At 36.0% G+C, this 17874-nt stretch overlaps 1 protein-coding gene across 2 annotated transcripts in view; it reads left to right on the top strand.

Annotated features, from left to right (window-relative positions):
• Positions 1-17874, top strand: part of ATH9 (ABC2 homolog 9) — a 95184-nt gene that overhangs the window by 3458 nt on the left and 73852 nt on the right. For both annotated transcript variants that reach the window (XM_090010865.1, XM_090010866.1), the window contains exons 3-6: positions 8484-8609; positions 15460-15555; positions 15704-15804; positions 15969-16005. In XM_090010865.1, coding sequence (XP_089866991.1) covers positions 8484-8609; positions 15460-15555; positions 15704-15804; positions 15969-16005 — 360 coding nt within the window. The remainder of the gene's footprint in view (positions 1-8483; positions 8610-15459; positions 15556-15703; positions 15805-15968; positions 16006-17874) is intronic.

Here is a 17874-nt window from a genome sequence, read left to right as displayed (position 1 = left end):
AAAGTACTCTTCCTCCACTCATTAGGCATCTTATTTGTTCGCCAAATCAAGTTAAAAAGATTTGTCAACCATTCTAAACCTTTCTCTCCCAAGCATTTCCAAGCCTCGATAGGTATACCATCTGGGCCAACTGCCCTTCTTGATTTCATTTTCTTCAAAGCCTCTGCAATTTCTTTCTTTTGAATCTTGCGCATGAAGTCACGATTTATCTCATGAAAAGGAATGGAGAAGTCTCCAAGATCTTGAGCATGACTATCATTAAATAGCTTATCAAAATAATCGTTCCATCTCTCCTTAATCTCCTCATCTTTGACTAAAACCCTTTGCGTTTCATCTTTGATACATCTAACCATACCCAAATCCTTCGATTTTTGCAAGCCTATAAATATCCTTCTCGCCTTCTTTGGTATCCAACTTGTCATAAACCTCCTTATATACCTTAGCCCTCGCGTTTCGAACAACTTTTTTAGCTTCCTTCTTTGCTATCATATACTTCTCCAAATTCTCATTATCACGACTCTTACTTAGATTTCTATAACACTATCTTTTAACCTTAATAGCTAATTTGACATCCTCGTTCCACCATGATGTATCCTTACCTAGTGGTGCACCGCCTTTAGACTCACCCAATACCTCCTTAGCTACTTTTCTCATACCACCCGCTATCTTATTCCACATTGATTCTGAATCCTCCTCGAGACACCAATCAACTTCCTTAACTACCTGCTCTACAAACATTCCTTGTTTAGCTCCTTTCAGTGCCCACCACTTAATTCTAGGATCTATCCTATGTCTATCCCTTTTGCGGCATTGTCTAATTCTAAGATCTAAAATTAAGACTCTATGTTGTGTAGCTACACTTTCTCCTGGTATAACCTTACAATCGATGCAACAACCCCTATCTCTCTTTCTAAGTAGGAAAAAATCTATTTGACTCGTATTAACCCCACTTTTAAATGTTACTAGGTGAGACTCCCTCTTCCTAAACCAAGTGTTTGCTAAGATCATATCATAGGACAAACAAAAATCTAAAATCCTTTCTCCACTTTCATTTCTTTCTCCTATACCATAGCCTCCATGGATATTCTCAAATCCATCCCTACTAATGCCTACATGTCCATTAAGGTCACCGCCGATGAAAAGCTTTTCTCCATAAGATGTCTCTTGTACTACTCCATCTAAATCTTCCCAAAATTGATGCTTAATGGAATCATCTAAACCTACTTGAGGTGCATAAACACTAATAATATTAATAATATCCGTACCTAATACTAATTTAATAAGTAAAATTCTATCACCCTTCCTACGGACCTCAACTACATTATCTATAAACTGACGACTCATAACAATCCCTACTCCATTCCTATTCCTATTTATTCCTGTATACCAAATCTTATATCCCCAAGGTTCTATCACTTTAGCTTTCTCACCTACCCATTTGGTCTCTTGAAGACATAAAATATCAATCTTTCTCCTACACATAACATCTACTAACTCTACCAACTTACCAGTTAAAGACCCTATGTTCCAAGTGGCTAACCTAATTTTATGGTCTTGGACTAATTTCTTTACCCCCACCCGTCCAACAAAGTGAGGGAACCCTTGCCTATTTGACACCACACCCGGGCGCCGGTGTGACGCGTCGCTTCTGGGCGACGACCTAGCAACCCTTGCACATTTATCACTGCCTCCGGGCCTAGAGACTACAGCGCGTCGCTCAGTAGGGAACGCCCCAACGAAATTCTCATATTGGTTCATTTTCATAGGATATGACAAAGTTTTTATGCTGGCTGTCACAGGCCTACCGCAACCCTCCTCCTTTATCCGGGCTTGGGACCGGCAGTGTATAACTACACAGGCGGAGTTTTAGCTAGTGTAGCATAGCATAGCGAAAATGTTTGAAAAGCCCATTTGGCATCAAATCCAAGTTTTAAAACAAGAAGAGTCGATCCTTAGCTATAGGTATCGACCTTTAGGTGTACTCAACACGTTAGCATGAACATCGATGAGTCGACCCTAGCTCAATTGTGTCGACCCTCAGGTGCCTAGGTGCACCAAACCCACAACTCATGCAATGAAGGTCTAAATACATGAATATTTTCATTAATTTTTTCATTTAGTGGATTTTGCATTACATGTCATGCTCACATACATCATTAAGTTCTGATCGTGATTACTGCCATAGGGGCACCACTTCTTGGCAACTTGGCTGCCCTCGGCCCGCCTAGGAGGTGTTCATTCAACCATTTTATTGTTCATTTTAACTTCTGGGGGACACCGAGACACTTGCACTAGAGTTCGACATCTTTCGTCAAGGCATCCCACTCCCTGGGACCCAGAGTCCAGGACCTTATCCCTCTCCATACAATCACAACTCCACCTCTACTTCGAGTATTTGAGTCCATTATCCCCTAAGCCCCGTGGTGGAGGACGGGTCTACAACTCACCCTATGACGAGACTACACAAGGCTCATCTATGCCATAAACAAAAATCTAACTACCTCTCACGAGGTTGGTGCAACTCGTTCCCATTTGACAAGTAATGTCACCCTATCTTTCAGAGCATGACAAAACCATTGTAACTGGTTATTAATTAATTCATGTCATTCATATGCATAATGCCACAATTCGTACCAAACCCCAAGGTATTTTGGGTCAACACCCTAACACCTCTAACCAGTCACATTCCTACCATGCAAGCTCATGCATTTTCGCAAGAAAAATCGGTCTTTTAGACCCTTACCACATGTGTAATGCCATGCAGATTTCCTTGAATCCACTCACATGCTAGTCAAATTTTAAATTTTCATCACAAGAAAAATTCCGAACCACATCACTAAAATTGGCCCATTTATCCATCATATATATTTTACTTGTTTCAAAGGTGACATCAGACATGCTTAATAAGGCACTTAACAGCTAATATATGTGTAAAAATTTCTGCGCCACAAACTAATGGCAACATGCTTACAATACACTTAAAAATATCAAAATTTACTTGCATAAATTTATACCCAAATTATTTAAAAACATGCTTAAACTTCACACAAAACAATCAATGAAGTGCAGCAAAATTCTGCACAAAGGGGCTTAAAATGGGCATGCATATAAGCACCCAAAAAACAACCATTGAAGTGCAGTAATTTTCTGCACATACAGGTTAAAACAGTATGCTAGCAAATGCTTAAGGATTTTGACTTGAATTGTAGGGAGGAAACTTAGAACAACAGGCTTAATATACACTTAAAAATTAGCACAAGGAGTTGCAGAAAATTTCTGCTCACATGGGGTTAAAACAACATACTTATGAACATTCAAAAACGCAGAAAATTTCTGCACACACGTGGTCAAAATAGCATGCTTATAAACTCTTAAAACACCGCCATATGAGTGCCAAAAAAATTCTGCACCTTAAAGGCTATAACAACATGCTTAAAACATTTAAAACATGTATATATATATACATGTTGTCTACTAACAATTTAACTCCAACAGGAATTTAGAAACAAACATGCTGTCACAAATCATACCTAAAACAAAAAAGAAGAAGTTAGGAACAAGCATGCTGTCTAACTACAGTAGGAAATACAACATGCTTAATACTCATAAATTACAGCCCTATGAGTGCAGAAAAATTCTGCACCTTAAAGGCTATAACAACATGCTTAAACACACTTAAATCACAGCCCTGAGTGCAGAAAATTTCTGCACCTTAGAGGTTATAACTGTCATGAAATATAAAAGAGTCACAAAGTGACTAGCAAATGTGCAAGCAATCAAGCAAAGATCCACTAATGGGCAAAAATACAATAAGCTACTAAGTGACAAAAAGCACAAAGTGAGAGAGAGAGAGAGGTAAAAAAAAAAATAGATCTTCAATTGAGAATAGCTTCAAAGAAGCTTAAGAATACATGGGGCATGCCCCTTTATTTATAGACAAAATGGGACCCAAGGAGGGGCTCCCATAGAGTCGTTGGAGCCCCTTCAATGGGCATATTTATGACCATTGGAGGGATCCAACGACTTTATGGTGGGACCCCTCCAAGATGAAAAGGAAAAAAGAAAAAGAAAAAAGGAAAAATAAAGAAAGAAAAGAAAAAGCATATTCCAAGAGGAATATGCGTGTTACATGGAAAAAACTATTTTACCCCTAGTGGGTATTACAAAATATATATATCTATATATATCTAGGTAGACACACACACACACACATATATATATATATCAAATATATATATATATATACATATATATAGAAATTACAATACAATTTAACAATAACAACATTCTTAAACGCACTTAAATCACAGCCCTATGAGTGCAGAAAATTTCTTCACCTTAGAGGATATAACAACATGCTTAAATACACTTAAATCACAGCCCTATGAGTGCAGAAAAATTCTGCACCTCAGAGGCTATAACAGCATGCTTAAACACACTTAAATCACAGCCCTATGAGTGCAGAAAAATTCTGCACCTTAGAGGCTATGACAACATGCTTAAACACACTAAATCACAACCCTGTGAGTGCAGAAAAATTCTGCACCTTAGAGGCTATAACAACATGCTTAAATACACTTAAATCACAGCCCTATGAGTGCAGAAAAAATTCTGCACCTTAGAGGCTTTGGCAAACATGCTTAAACACACTTGAAAAGAGAATTTAAGAACAATTATATATACATGCTGTCTACTAACATCTTCTTAGACAACTTATTGAGAGATATAGAGAGAGAAACAAAGATTTGCATATGGTTTTTATTGATTTGGAGAAGGCATACGATAGAGTACCTAGGGACGTTCTTTGGTGGACAATGATGAAGAAAGGTGTTTCTTTCAAGTACATTAATATAATTAAAGATATGTATGGAGTAGTAACCAATGTCCGCACTTGTGGAGGGATGACAACCAATTTTCCTATAACGGTTGGGTTACATCAAGGATCTGCTTTAAGCCCTTTCCTATTTGTTATAGTGATGGATGTGCTTACGAGATCAATTCAAGAAAATGTGCCATGGTGTATGTTGTTTGCTGATGATATTGTTTTGATTGATGAGTCTAGATCTGGGGTTAATGCTAAGTTAGAATTATGGAGACAAACATTGGAAGCAAGAGATTTTAAGTTGAGTAAGAGTAAGACAAAATATATGGAATGTTGGTTTAGTAAGCAACGAAGTAGTGATGGGAGTGTAGTGAAGCTTGGTGAGCAAGAAATACCGGTGGATGATTGTTTCAAATATTTGGGATCTATCATTCAAAAGTATGGAGAAATTGATAGAGATGTAAATCATAGGATAAAGGTTGGGTGGATGAAATGGAAAAGTGCAACTGGAGTGTTGTGCGATCGTAGAATGCCATTGCGGTTGAAGGGAAAGTTTTATAGGACGACTATTAGGCCCGCTTTACTATATGGTATGAAATGTTGGGCTGCCAAGAGACATCATATTCAAAAAATGAGTGTAGCTGAGATGCGTATGCTTAGATGAATGTGTGGAAATATAATAAAAGATAAGATTCAGAACGAGGAGATACGTAAGAAGGTAGGCGTTGCACCCATTGAAAATAAGATGAGAAAGAATCATTTACGGTGGTTTGGACATATTCGGCGAAGGCCTAATGATGCTCTAGTTAGAAGGATGGAGAAATGAAAAAATATATTAGTTAAAAGAGGTCAGGGTAGGCCTAGGAAGACTTGAATGAAGATGATAGAAAAGGATATGAATGCTTTGAACCTCACCGAGGACATGGCATTGGATAAAAATGATTGGAGGAGAAGGATTCATGTGGAAGACCTAGAATGATTTTCTTTTTTGGTTCATATCGCCGACCCCAATTGTTTTGGGATGAAGGCGTAGTTGTTGTTGTTGTTGTATATATACATGCTGTCTACTAACAATTCAACAAACAAGCATGTTGTCATTAAACATACCTACAACAGAAAAAAAGGTAGGAACAAGCACGCTTAAAACATAATTTTAAAAACATATATATATATATATATATATATATATATATATATATATATATATATATATATATATATATATATATATGTTGTCTACTGACTATTCAACTACAACAAAAAATTAGAAACAAGCATGCTGTCATTAAACATGCCTGCAACAGAAAAAGAAGGTAGGCTTAAAACAGAATTTTAAAAAACCCAATATATATATATATATATATATATATATATATATATATATATATATATATATATGCTGTCTACTAACTATTCAATTACAACAAGAAATTAGAAACAAGCATGCTGTCATTTAAACATACAACATAAAAAGAAGGTAGGAACAAGCATGCTTAAAACAAAATTTTAAAAACCAAAATATATATATTTGTCTACTAACTATTCAACTACAACAGGAAATTGGAAACAAGCATGTTGTCATTGAAAAAGAAGGTAGAAACAAGTATGCTTAAAACAGAATTTTAAAAACCAATATGTATATATATATATATATATATATATATATATATATATATATATATATATATATATATATATATATATATATATATATATGCAATTCATGGAGAGAGGAACCATACCGCGGAAATGCCAAAAATCCCCAAAACAAAACACCAAAAAATGCTGAAAAACCCTCTAAATCGCTGGCTCTCAATGCAAGAAAAATAGAGAGAGAGAGAGGAAGGGAAATAGGGTGGAGAGAGAGAAAAAAATGCGTGAGGGAGGGGCGGGGGGGGGGGAGTGAGGGATGGTGGAGATAGAGCAAGAGAGATGAGGGTGAGACATTAGAAAGAAAGAGAGGGAGAGAGGTATGGGTGAGGGAAAGTGAGAGGCTGAGAGAGATGCTTATGGGAGAGGGAGGGCACAAAAGAGAGAGATGAGAAATGAAAAGAAAAAAAAGAATGATTAGAGGGGGTGTGAGGTGGCTAAAGGGTAAGGCTTGTGGGTGCCACTTGGCAACCCCATAAGTCACAAGTCCAAGCAATAGGACTAAAAAGCCCTTGTAGCCAAAAGTAATACCAAACATGCCTTTTTCATTCCCAAAATAACCTTGGCTGCACATACCATAATATTAATGCCATTCCAACAAAACCAAAACCTTTTTAGCAAATTACGGGCATGTCTTATTACCAAAAACCTCCAATACCTTTTTCAAAAATGGCCAATACGCCCCTTGGATTGGATCCAAATCCAACCAAAACATCATATCCGGTCTCCCCCATAGGACCAAAACTCATGGGTTTTTGATCGGCCTTAGATCCAATGAACCCATATACGACAAACCCCACATAAATGCTCGTAATTACGAAATAAAAATGTGGGTAAATCAGGGTTAGAAAATCAAGGGTGTTACAATGACAACCATAAAAGCTAGAAATGCTGATGGTCCTTTTGTCAACCATAAAAACATAGAAAGGCGGCCTTCCACACACAAAAATATAACCAAAGACTATTAGACCTAGCAGAAAATATAAATTCAAATAAGCAGAGAAATCAAATGTCTTTGACTTGGTTTCAACCATTAACCAAATATATATATATATATATATATATATATATATATATATATATATATATATATATATATATATATATATATATATGGTTTATTACATGGGGAAACTGGCATCTGATTGGGAGACCTTCCGAGCCATGTTCACCACAAACAACAGCATAAAACCACAAGCCGCCCCCCGCCGACCATGGAGCGTATGTTGATATATGTTGTTTCATAGTTGTCATTAGATGAAACAATAAAACATAATATGGATTGCTTGATATATGTTGTTTCATAGTTTTCATTTTGATGTTACAATAGAACATAATATTATAGTGCCATTTGGGCATGTCACCATTTGACTTATTCCTTTTGATGATCACCGCAATGGTTCTGTAAACATCATTACCAATTTTTTTCATCATCTGTTTGCATTTGGTAACTTTGGACTGTGGGTTTGCTATCAACAATAGGTTGACAATAAATAACTCATTTCTAGCCTTGACATTACTCCAATGCTGAAAAGATATATCTGCTTTAAAGCTGAGGCTCATTGTTTACCAATACCTATAGGAGTGTATACTTGTATACACTTGAGTGCATCACAATCCTGATGCAGTTCAGCATTATCTGGTGCCATTCTGCATCAGATTGGTGGGAAACAGGCAGGGTGGCATCCTTTTGCTTCCCAGCCAATCAAATGTCTGAATGGTGCCAGTCAAGACAACAGATTTTGTTTGGTCAAACTGGGTTTAAAATCGACTCATGTGCTCGTACCACAATGGAGTTTCTGGCTGTTGCCATGCTGGATATTGGTAGAAATTAACATGCGTAGAAATTGTGCTGGGTGCAGTACCTACTGGCTTATGGCATCACATTGTCAGAAATCATTAAGAGCGTATGTCAGTCTTATCCAAGAAAATATACATAACCATGCCTTCGTGTCATTAACTTTTTAATAAATATTTTCTGATTTCAATAAATGAGAGTTTCTTTTTGCAGGAATATTTGGTTCCTGAAGAATATGTGCAGATAATGAGGGCCTCCATGTTGAATAGGTGTCCTGTATCCTCGTACGAACAAGTGTGTGAAGTATTTGCGAAAGAACTTGGAAGACACCCCAATGAAGTATGTTTAATTCTTTTTAGCTATGCATATTGTTGTCTTTTTCCTTTCTGGGTGCATGTGTTGTGTGTAAATTGCATCAACATGTGGTGCAGTTGGATTTGTTTATTGTCTCATCTCTACCATATCCTTTCCATAGCCTTCAAATCGCCTATCAGGCAAGCAAAAAAACCTCGAAACTTTGGTGTCATACATGAACCCATAATTCTGCACCTTTCTTCCTGTGCCTCAACAATCCTTCAGACTATTCCCCAGAAAATCCTGGATCCAAATGTAACCTTATAAAGATCTGCCTGGATTTTGTTCCATATGTCTTGAGCTGTTTGATTTTTGTACATACGTGATGCCTGAAGAAGGCATTAGTGGTGTTTTATTTGATGAATGTTGATGGTATACTTGTCTAGTTGGTCCTCACAAAGAATGACAATGGGAAGGAGGTTTCACTTCAAGGAGATAATATTAATAAAGTCATTACGGAGTATGAGAAGAGATGAAATGAGTGGAAGATGGGCCATTCCAAGATTATGTCGTGGCTCATAAATAGTGTGGATATTAACACCTGCAAGTTTGGCAAAGTTCGAGTATGCAAATGAAGCTTGGAAGTATCTTCATGACATATTTGCTCAAGGATATTGCACATATATGCAATCTCCAAGACAAGGTGAGGGCTATGATTAAGGAGATATGAGCATCCGTGAATATTATAATGCTCTCTCTCCTTTGGATGAACTTCAACTTCTTGAACCGACGTGATATTATTCATTGGATATAGAGCTTCATGAGAAAAAAGTTCAAACAAATTCACTTCTATCAATTCATCAATGGACTGAGGTCCAAAGTTGATACCACTAAATCGATGCTTCTTCATAGATGGAGTATTCCATCTATTGTGTAGACCTTGGAAGAATTGACTATAGAGGACAATAGGCTAAAGAAGCATAGTTTCAAGAATGAAGATTTGGTCTTGGCCATGTCTAGGCTCGGATCAAACACGCGTTTCTATAGACCTCATCATTTTGGAGAACTCCTAATGATTATGAAAACAAAAAGAAAATTATTTGTCATTCTTGCAGTGAACTGAGCCACATCAAGCCCTTTTGCCTGAAGAGAAGAGATGAAAAGAAAGAAGAAAAGAAAGTGGCTTACGTAGGATCTCTTCATGAGAAAAGTGGTACAAATGAGAGCTCCAAATGCATTCGATCAATGCCAATTTCTCAACTAGTGAAGGCCTTACAACCACTTTTCAAAGGTCAATCATCTTCTATCTCCGGTGCCATAATATCTACTTGCATCGATCCTGATAAGTCTTCATGGATTATTGATTCCTGTGCTTCATTTCGTATAAACTCAAATGAGTCCATTCTATCCGAATATATGTTATTTTAGTTCAAATGATTCTTGTGTTTTTACTGCCCATGTAACATCTCTAAAGATTAAAAGTTTGAAAATTTTAAATGATTCTTCTCAAACTAGCCAAAATTTTTATGTTTCAAATGTTAGAGTGGTACTTAACTTGAATTTAAACTTATTTTCAGTTTCACAAATGTTGGATCATGGATGTAAGATCACCTTCTCACCTAGTGATTGTTGGGTGTAGGATATTCAGTCGGAGAAGCTGATTGGGTGAGACCATAGAAGAAGGGATCTTTACTTCATGGATTCCTTTTGTTTGTCAAACAAACGTTTTTGTAACTATGTTGAAAGAAAAAATTTAGAAATTTGGCATAGGAGATTGCGACATCCAAGCATGTCAAAATTGTATTTATTTTCCTTTATTGAAAAGAAGTGTAATAAAAAAGACTTGTGTAAAGATTGTATCCTTGGGAAAATGAAAATTTTTCCTTTTGGACCTAGTAATTTTATGTTTCAAGAAATGTTACTTTCTTGAAAACGAAAATGGATTTGATAAACTTGAGCCTAAGGAAGAGTATGATTATGTAATGAAATAAGGAAAGAATGTGCATACACACATAAGTCTACCAAGGGACATGCACATAAGCCACTAAGGTCTAGAAGGCAACACTCAAGAGCACACACAAGCCATTAACAGGCCAAACACACAAAGTAAAAATATAATTTTATTAATCCACCAAATGCTCAAGAGAAACACACACTAAAGGGGACAAGATGTTTCTTATATATACAAGAGAGAAGGGCTATGGGAGCCCAATATAGCCGTTGGGCAGATCCCAACGGTGGGAGGCCCCAACGGCTATATGTCTAATGACCAAAAAGCCGTTTTAGCAAAAATAAAAGACAAAAAACAAAAACTAAAATATCAAATCTGCCCCTAATGGGCAGGACCTATTACACCATGCAAAAGTATAAAAATGCCCCTAAAAGGCATTACTTATTACAAAATAAGAAACATATATATATATATACATGTGTGTATATATATATGTACTATATAATATATATGTAAACATATACACACACACACACACATATATATATATATATATATATTTATTTAACACCTCCTCAAACTGATGGTAAGATCACCTAAAAGTTTGTCAAGGAGGAACAAAAAATGAGGTGCCGGCAAAGCCTTGGTGAAGAAGTCTGATATTTAATATTTAGATGCGACATAAGAGAGTTCAATAGTGCCTTGTAGAAACTCCTCCCGAACATAGTGACAATGTGTTTCTATGTGCTTTGCTCGCTCATGGAAAGTGTCATTGCTAGCAATGTAGATAACACTCTTGTTGTCGCAACACATCTTCAACAGAGTAGAGATGATAACACTTATATCCTTCAATAGACTTCTTAGCCAAACAATCTCGGTAGTGGTAATTGTCATTGCCTGATACTTGGCTTCAGTGGAAGAGAGGGACACCTTTTGTTGCTTCTTACATCTCTAGGATAAAAGCGAATCACCAAGAAACACACAATAACCTGTAGTAGAAATACGATTATTAGGGTTGCCTCGCCAATTAGAATAAATATAAACAATTAAATCAAGAGATGAAGAAGAGTATAAGAAAAACCCTTTGGTTATAGTGCCCTTCAAATATCTGATGATTCTCTTAACAACTGCCATGTGGACTGAAGTGGGCACATGTTGAAATTGACTTGCACTGTGAACTACATGGGCTACGTTAGGTCGAGTGATAGATAAATATGTGAGAGACCCAATCAGTTGGCGAAAGGGAGTGAGATCCTCTAATGGAGTGTCATCATTGGCTCTTATCTTGATGTTGAGAACTTCGTGTGTATCCACTGCCTTTTCATTCGTTAGACCAGACCTAGCAATTATGTCAGAAGCCAGTTTCATTTGAGAAAGTACATATTCCCTTGGGGAGTACGCAACCTTGATACCTAAAAATACTTCAAAAAACCAAGGTCAGACATATCAAAGGTTCCTTTAAGAACATTTTCAACCTCATTAATACCCTTTATATCACTTCCAGTGGTAATCATATCATTAACATATAATAATAAAACAATTATACATGTTCTTGCATTTCTAATGAAGAGAACAATATCAGTATAACAAGAAACAAATCCATTGTCAATAATAACTTCACTAAAACGATCATACCAAGCCTTTGGGGCCTGTTTAAGACTATAGAGAGATTTTTAAAGTTTAAGAACCTTACCCCTTTCAATGTCAAATCCAGGTGGAGGATCCATGTACACTTTTTCATTGAAATCCTCATTAAGAAAACATTTTTTACATATAATTGGTAAATTGGCCACTTCTTAATTGAGGCTACCGCTATAAGAGTCGTAACATTGGTCTATTTTAGCTACTGATGCAAATGTTTCTTCATAGTCAATCTCATATTCCTGATCATACCCCATGACTACCAGCCTAGCTTTATTATCTTTCTAAAATTTCATCACTCTTGGTTTTAACTTTGTATACCCATCTATATCCTATGGGTTTCTTTCTTAAGTGAAGGTTCACAATTTTCCAAGTTTTGGCCTTATGGATGACATCTAACTCAACCAGCATAGCTTCTATCCAATGAGAGTAATCTTTGACTTCTTTGTATTTAGATGATTCAAAAAGGCATGAATGGCTAATAGACAAGCTTTATATCTAGGAAAAAAATACTCACAGGACACAAATCTATTAGGAGCTCTAGATATACGATCCGATCTCCTAAGGTTTGTTATATCTATGGAATGATTTTGCATGAATTTATCTAGTGCACATGGATGTTTCTCATGATTTCGCCGGGAATAGACCTTGAGCTCTCAAATATTATTGGTCTTGTTAATATTGTCTTTAGTACCAATAATGCTAGGAGAATTAATACCAACATCATAATTACAATCACCATCAATGCTACTTGGTTTATTAGTGATGTAATCATCATCAACATCATTTACAAAAACTTCATCAATGTTAGATAATTTATTTACTTCCTTAGGCAACATATCAAACACGAAAAAATAGTCATTATCTTTCTTAGTTGTCAAAAGTGGCGCCTAGGCGGGTTAGGTGCAGGGCGATCGCCTAGGCTTATGGGTTTAGGTGATAGGATCCTGTTTTTTCACCTAGGCGACGCCTAGGCTGTCCTCGCCTAGGCCGAGGGACATGGTCGCCATGTTTTTTTTTAATTGTTTTTATCTCCTTTCTTTCTTATTTTTTTCTTTTTCTTTTTCTTCCCGTCCCAAAAGCTTTCTTTTTTGTTCGCTCCTTTTATTCTTCTTTTTTACCTTCTTATTTTTTTCTTCTTTCTCCTCTTTTCACCCCTCCACCTTCTCTTTTTTTTCCTCTTCCTCTTCTTCTTTTTTCCCCTCTTTTTTCTTTTTCTTTTTCTTTTTTCCTTTTATTTTTTCTTTTTTCTTCTTCCTTCTCTTGCCCCTTCACTCTATTCTTTTTTTCTTCCTTTTCCTCTATTTTTTTTATTTTTTTCCTTCTTTTTTATTTTTGTTGTTTACATGTATGCATGTGTTTTTGACACACACACACACATATATATATATATGTATATGAGAACGGGGTTCATCCTGTCCCCTTTTTCTTTACGTCACCATTAAGACCCTCCAAATATTAAAGTTTTAGGTGTTTTATGCTCAATTTGAACCATTAGATGTGTTTATCAATACTTATTTATTGAGAAAGAAGCTTTGTTGCAAATTGATTTGATGTAAAAATGTGAACATTTTATCTTGAAATTTTAGTACGATATCAACCAATGATTTTTTTACCTCTTTAAAATACACATCTGAGCATAAAGATGCTTAATCAATTACATGTTCTCTATTCAGCAACAATCATAAACATCTAAAAACTATGATTTTTGGATGGTCCTAACAATGACCTATTTATGCAATTTTTGGATGGTGTGCCCCAAGTTTTGGTGTATGTTCAATATTATGCAATTTTATTAATTTTGCGACATCTTACATTGAATTACACACTTCATCCATAGTTATAATCGTATGTTTGTTACTAAATTTAACTATTTATTGTAATATTTTTGCTTTTCTTGATGTTTTATTTTTTTGGTCTCGCCTAGGCCTCGGCTAGTCCTTTTAGGGGTCTTCCACCTAGGCTCCGACTAGTGCTTTTGACAACTAAGGTTTTATCTTTCTCAAAACCATTTTCTTTTTCAAGAACGGTTACATTTCTTAAAATAATTTTTTTTTTTAAATCATAACACCTATAACCCTTTTGATTTTACCTATAACCAAGAAAGACACATTCAATAGCTGTCACTTGGGTATGGTACAGGTCCGGGTCCGGGTATGGGTACAGGTATGGAGGGTACGACACGATAATTCCAAAAAATGTGGGTATGGGGACACGACTATATAAATATATATTAAATATCACATAAATATAAGATAAATTCAAAATAAACTGAATATAATCTAAATATATATGTTATATCCAAAATATATATTATGTACTGAAAATATAAAGTTATAAACTGAGAATATAATTATAAATTAAATACAAACTTGTATGTACGGAGGGTAAAATGGCAATATAGAGTTATGGCTCAAGTCACTGCTGAGATTATTTGGATACGATGGTTATTGGATGAGTTAGGAATCTCCATTGTAGACAAGACTCAGTTATATTGTGACAATATGAGTGCTATTCATATTGCAAAGAATTTGAAATTTCATGAGCGAACCAAACACATTGAAATAGATTGTCATTAAACAAGGAGGGCTTATGAAGATGGAGTTATTGCTTTGGAGCATGTGAGCTCAAAGAATCAGATTGCAGATGTGTTTATAAAGAGTCTTTCTCCTTTGCATCTCAATTCTTTCCTTTCCAAACTCGGAATGATTCCGTTACATCATTCCAAATTTGAAGGGGTGTGTTGAGACTTATGTAATATAGGTGTTTTACGAGTCTTGTACTACCCCTTGATATTAAACATTCTTTTGTACATTACCTTATTGTTTATGGGTACTTTAGTCTTATATTTCTTTTGTTTCCTTTTTACTTTGTATCATTGAGATAGTCAACCCTTACATAAAATTAGGGACTCTCATTTACTTTAAAGAATGGAAACTTCAAGTTCTTTCTCTCGTCTCTTTCTTCTTCTTCCTTCTCCTTCTTGAATGTATGTGTGCTTCCATACTTGAGCTCTAAAACTCCTTACTTAACCTATCCGTCTAGATACAAGTACCTAGCAAGTCTTCGACATTGGGAGTCATGCAGGTTCAGTCTCATATTGAGAAATGCTCTCTATTTCTTCTTCTATTTTCTGTTTCCTTCAACTCAGCCAATATTAAGAGTTACATTCATTGTCATTCGATCTAAATATCTAACCCAAGATATGACATCAATCTAACAGTTCTTTATTATATTTTAAACATTTTACAAGCATTTAGGTTGGTAGAAGACTCATTTTTAAAGTGTTACTGTATTGTGCAGGTCTTTGTTGAGTTTGACCCAGTTCCATTGGCAAGTGCTTCTCTAGCACAAGTCCATGTTGCTCTTACTCATGATGGGAAAAAAGTTGCTGTTAAGGTATTTCTTTTGTAATTTATTTTTTGTTCATTTTTTGCCTATCTGTTTGCTTGAGTAGGTATTCATGGGGCTCAACTAGCTGGTGGAAATTTAGTATGCCAGCTCTTACTGCTCCTTGATTTATATGTCCATATACTTGAATTATCAGGTTCAACATACTCATTTGACAGACACATCAGCCATAGATACTGCAATGGTGGATTTCATTGTCAATTTTTTGAACTGGTGCTTCCCTGCGTTTGATTATAGGTAAATATTATTCTCATACTCTTGGATCTGGAAACTGTAAAGTTCCGTATTGGTTTGTGTTTCAAATTGCATGCCATGTCTCTGTAATGTCCAATTTTATTTAACAGTTTTGAGGTCATACAAGCTTATTCATGTAGTTAAATGCTCAAATTTTCCAATTGTAGGTGGTTGGTTGATGAAATTCGTGAAAGCTTGCCAAAGGTGAGTTTGCTTTTTGTTTTTTTGCCCTTTTTTATTTTTCCATTTACCCCTTTTTTTTCTGGATATGAAGCTTGGCTTGTATACTTTCTCATGTATACATTTCACCCTTTTTTCCCTCGGATCTTTTATATTGAAATGCTTTTGGATTCCAGATATGATTGGCTAGACATAGGTCCATGTTCTTCAGCTTGATATCCTTAATCCCTATAATATTAAAACCCTGTTGCTTTATCCAATTACTAATAAAGAGTTGTGGCTTTTACCTCTCAAGCTGCAGACTTTCTGACATCTAACTCTCATTATGAAGCTGGCACTCTCAGTCCCTCACCAAGGCATTAGGATTTAAAGCATGCAACTGCTTAGTGTAACGCCCCAGAAGTTCGACTTGAGAGAAAAAGATTTGAATAAAAATACCTTCGAAAATCAAAGTTTGCAGCAAAGATTTTTAAAGATGCCAAAGGTTTTAAAAGCACAAGTCGATTCTTTTGAGTACGTTAGCAAAAAGACTCAGCACAAACACAAGCCCATTTCCTAAGCCAAAATAGTGAGCAAAAGATAGAAAAGAGTATATTAAAAAAAAAGGGTTTAGTTTATACAAGGCAGGAGGATATCCACCCAAAACAACAAAAAAGTACAAAACCAAATTTATACAAGGCAAGAGGATATCCACCCAAAACAACAAAAAAGTACAAAACCAAATAGCCAGCGTGTCGACGAGAGAGGCAAGGCTTTAACCATGTAGCAATTGCACCACCGCTAGTAAGAAGAGCTACCTGTCACCTACACCCATAAAAAATGGGGTCAGTCCTGAAAACTGACAGGTACGCAAAAAGAATAAGATGAACTAATCTAAAGCATACTCAAATCTAAGCAACTAGAAACTGATACATCATACGCAGGTGAACAACAAAGCTAACCAAGATATCATGAGCTTAAGCAAGCTAGTATTACAGTGATAACAATCTAACTGTAAGCAATCACAACCAGACTTATCATGCATACCTTTTAACTATTGCAAATAACAAACTGATAGCAAGATAAAAGCATGTAGTCCGAAGAAAGAACAAACAACAGCTGTGAGCATGCCATACTGTGATTTGATTATTATTTGAACATTGTGGGTACGCACAATGTATAAAACGTAGAAACAGCCGAGATCCGTTCGGGGGTTCATTATGCTATGTATTTTATTATACCCGAAAGACTGACTGAGTCCGCTTCTAAGGGAACGACCAGTGGTCGAGAGAGTAAGTGTGAAATTGTCTATGACAAGACAATACACATACGAGCACAAATACTTCAAAAAGGGTGTGCACGAAGGCACTCTCACAACACTTGAACAAAGTACGCAAAAAGCGTAAAAATAGCAAACATGCAATAATGCATGTATTTCATAAAAGAACAAATGCTTGAGACTCTCAAGCTTGAGCAATACAAGGGGGGAACACCCCTATTTATACAAATGCAAGAGAGTGCAAAGGGGGGGCCCCCAAAGGAGTCGTTGGGAGCCCCCAACGGTCACATTTGTGACCGTTGGGGCCCCCCAACGACTCTATTGGGGGACCCCCAATGCACATTAAAAAATGTCAAAAAAGAAAAAGAAAAAAAGAATTACAAAAAATAAAAAAGAAAGTTACAACATATTCCAAAAGGGAATATGCGCAAAACAGGAAATGACAAAAATACCCTTTCGGGTAAATATATATAAATATATATTTATATTTATATTTATATTTACAATAATGATTTTTAGGAGATACATTTTAACACCCCCCCCCCCCTCAAACTTACGGTGTGATAACCGCAAGTTTGTCAAGAAGGAAATGAAATCTGGGCGAACATAGAGCTTTTGTGAAGAAGTCGGCAAAT

This window comes from Nuphar pumila, chromosome 6, assembly GCF_984573655.1.
Source record: "Nuphar pumila chromosome 6, dmNupPumi1.hap1.1, whole genome shotgun sequence".
In the NCBI taxonomy this organism is placed as follows: domain Eukaryota; kingdom Viridiplantae; phylum Streptophyta; class Magnoliopsida; order Nymphaeales; family Nymphaeaceae; genus Nuphar; species Nuphar pumila.
The sequence above is the reverse complement of the archived record's forward strand: the minus strand, read 5'-3'. Positions and strand labels throughout refer to the sequence as shown.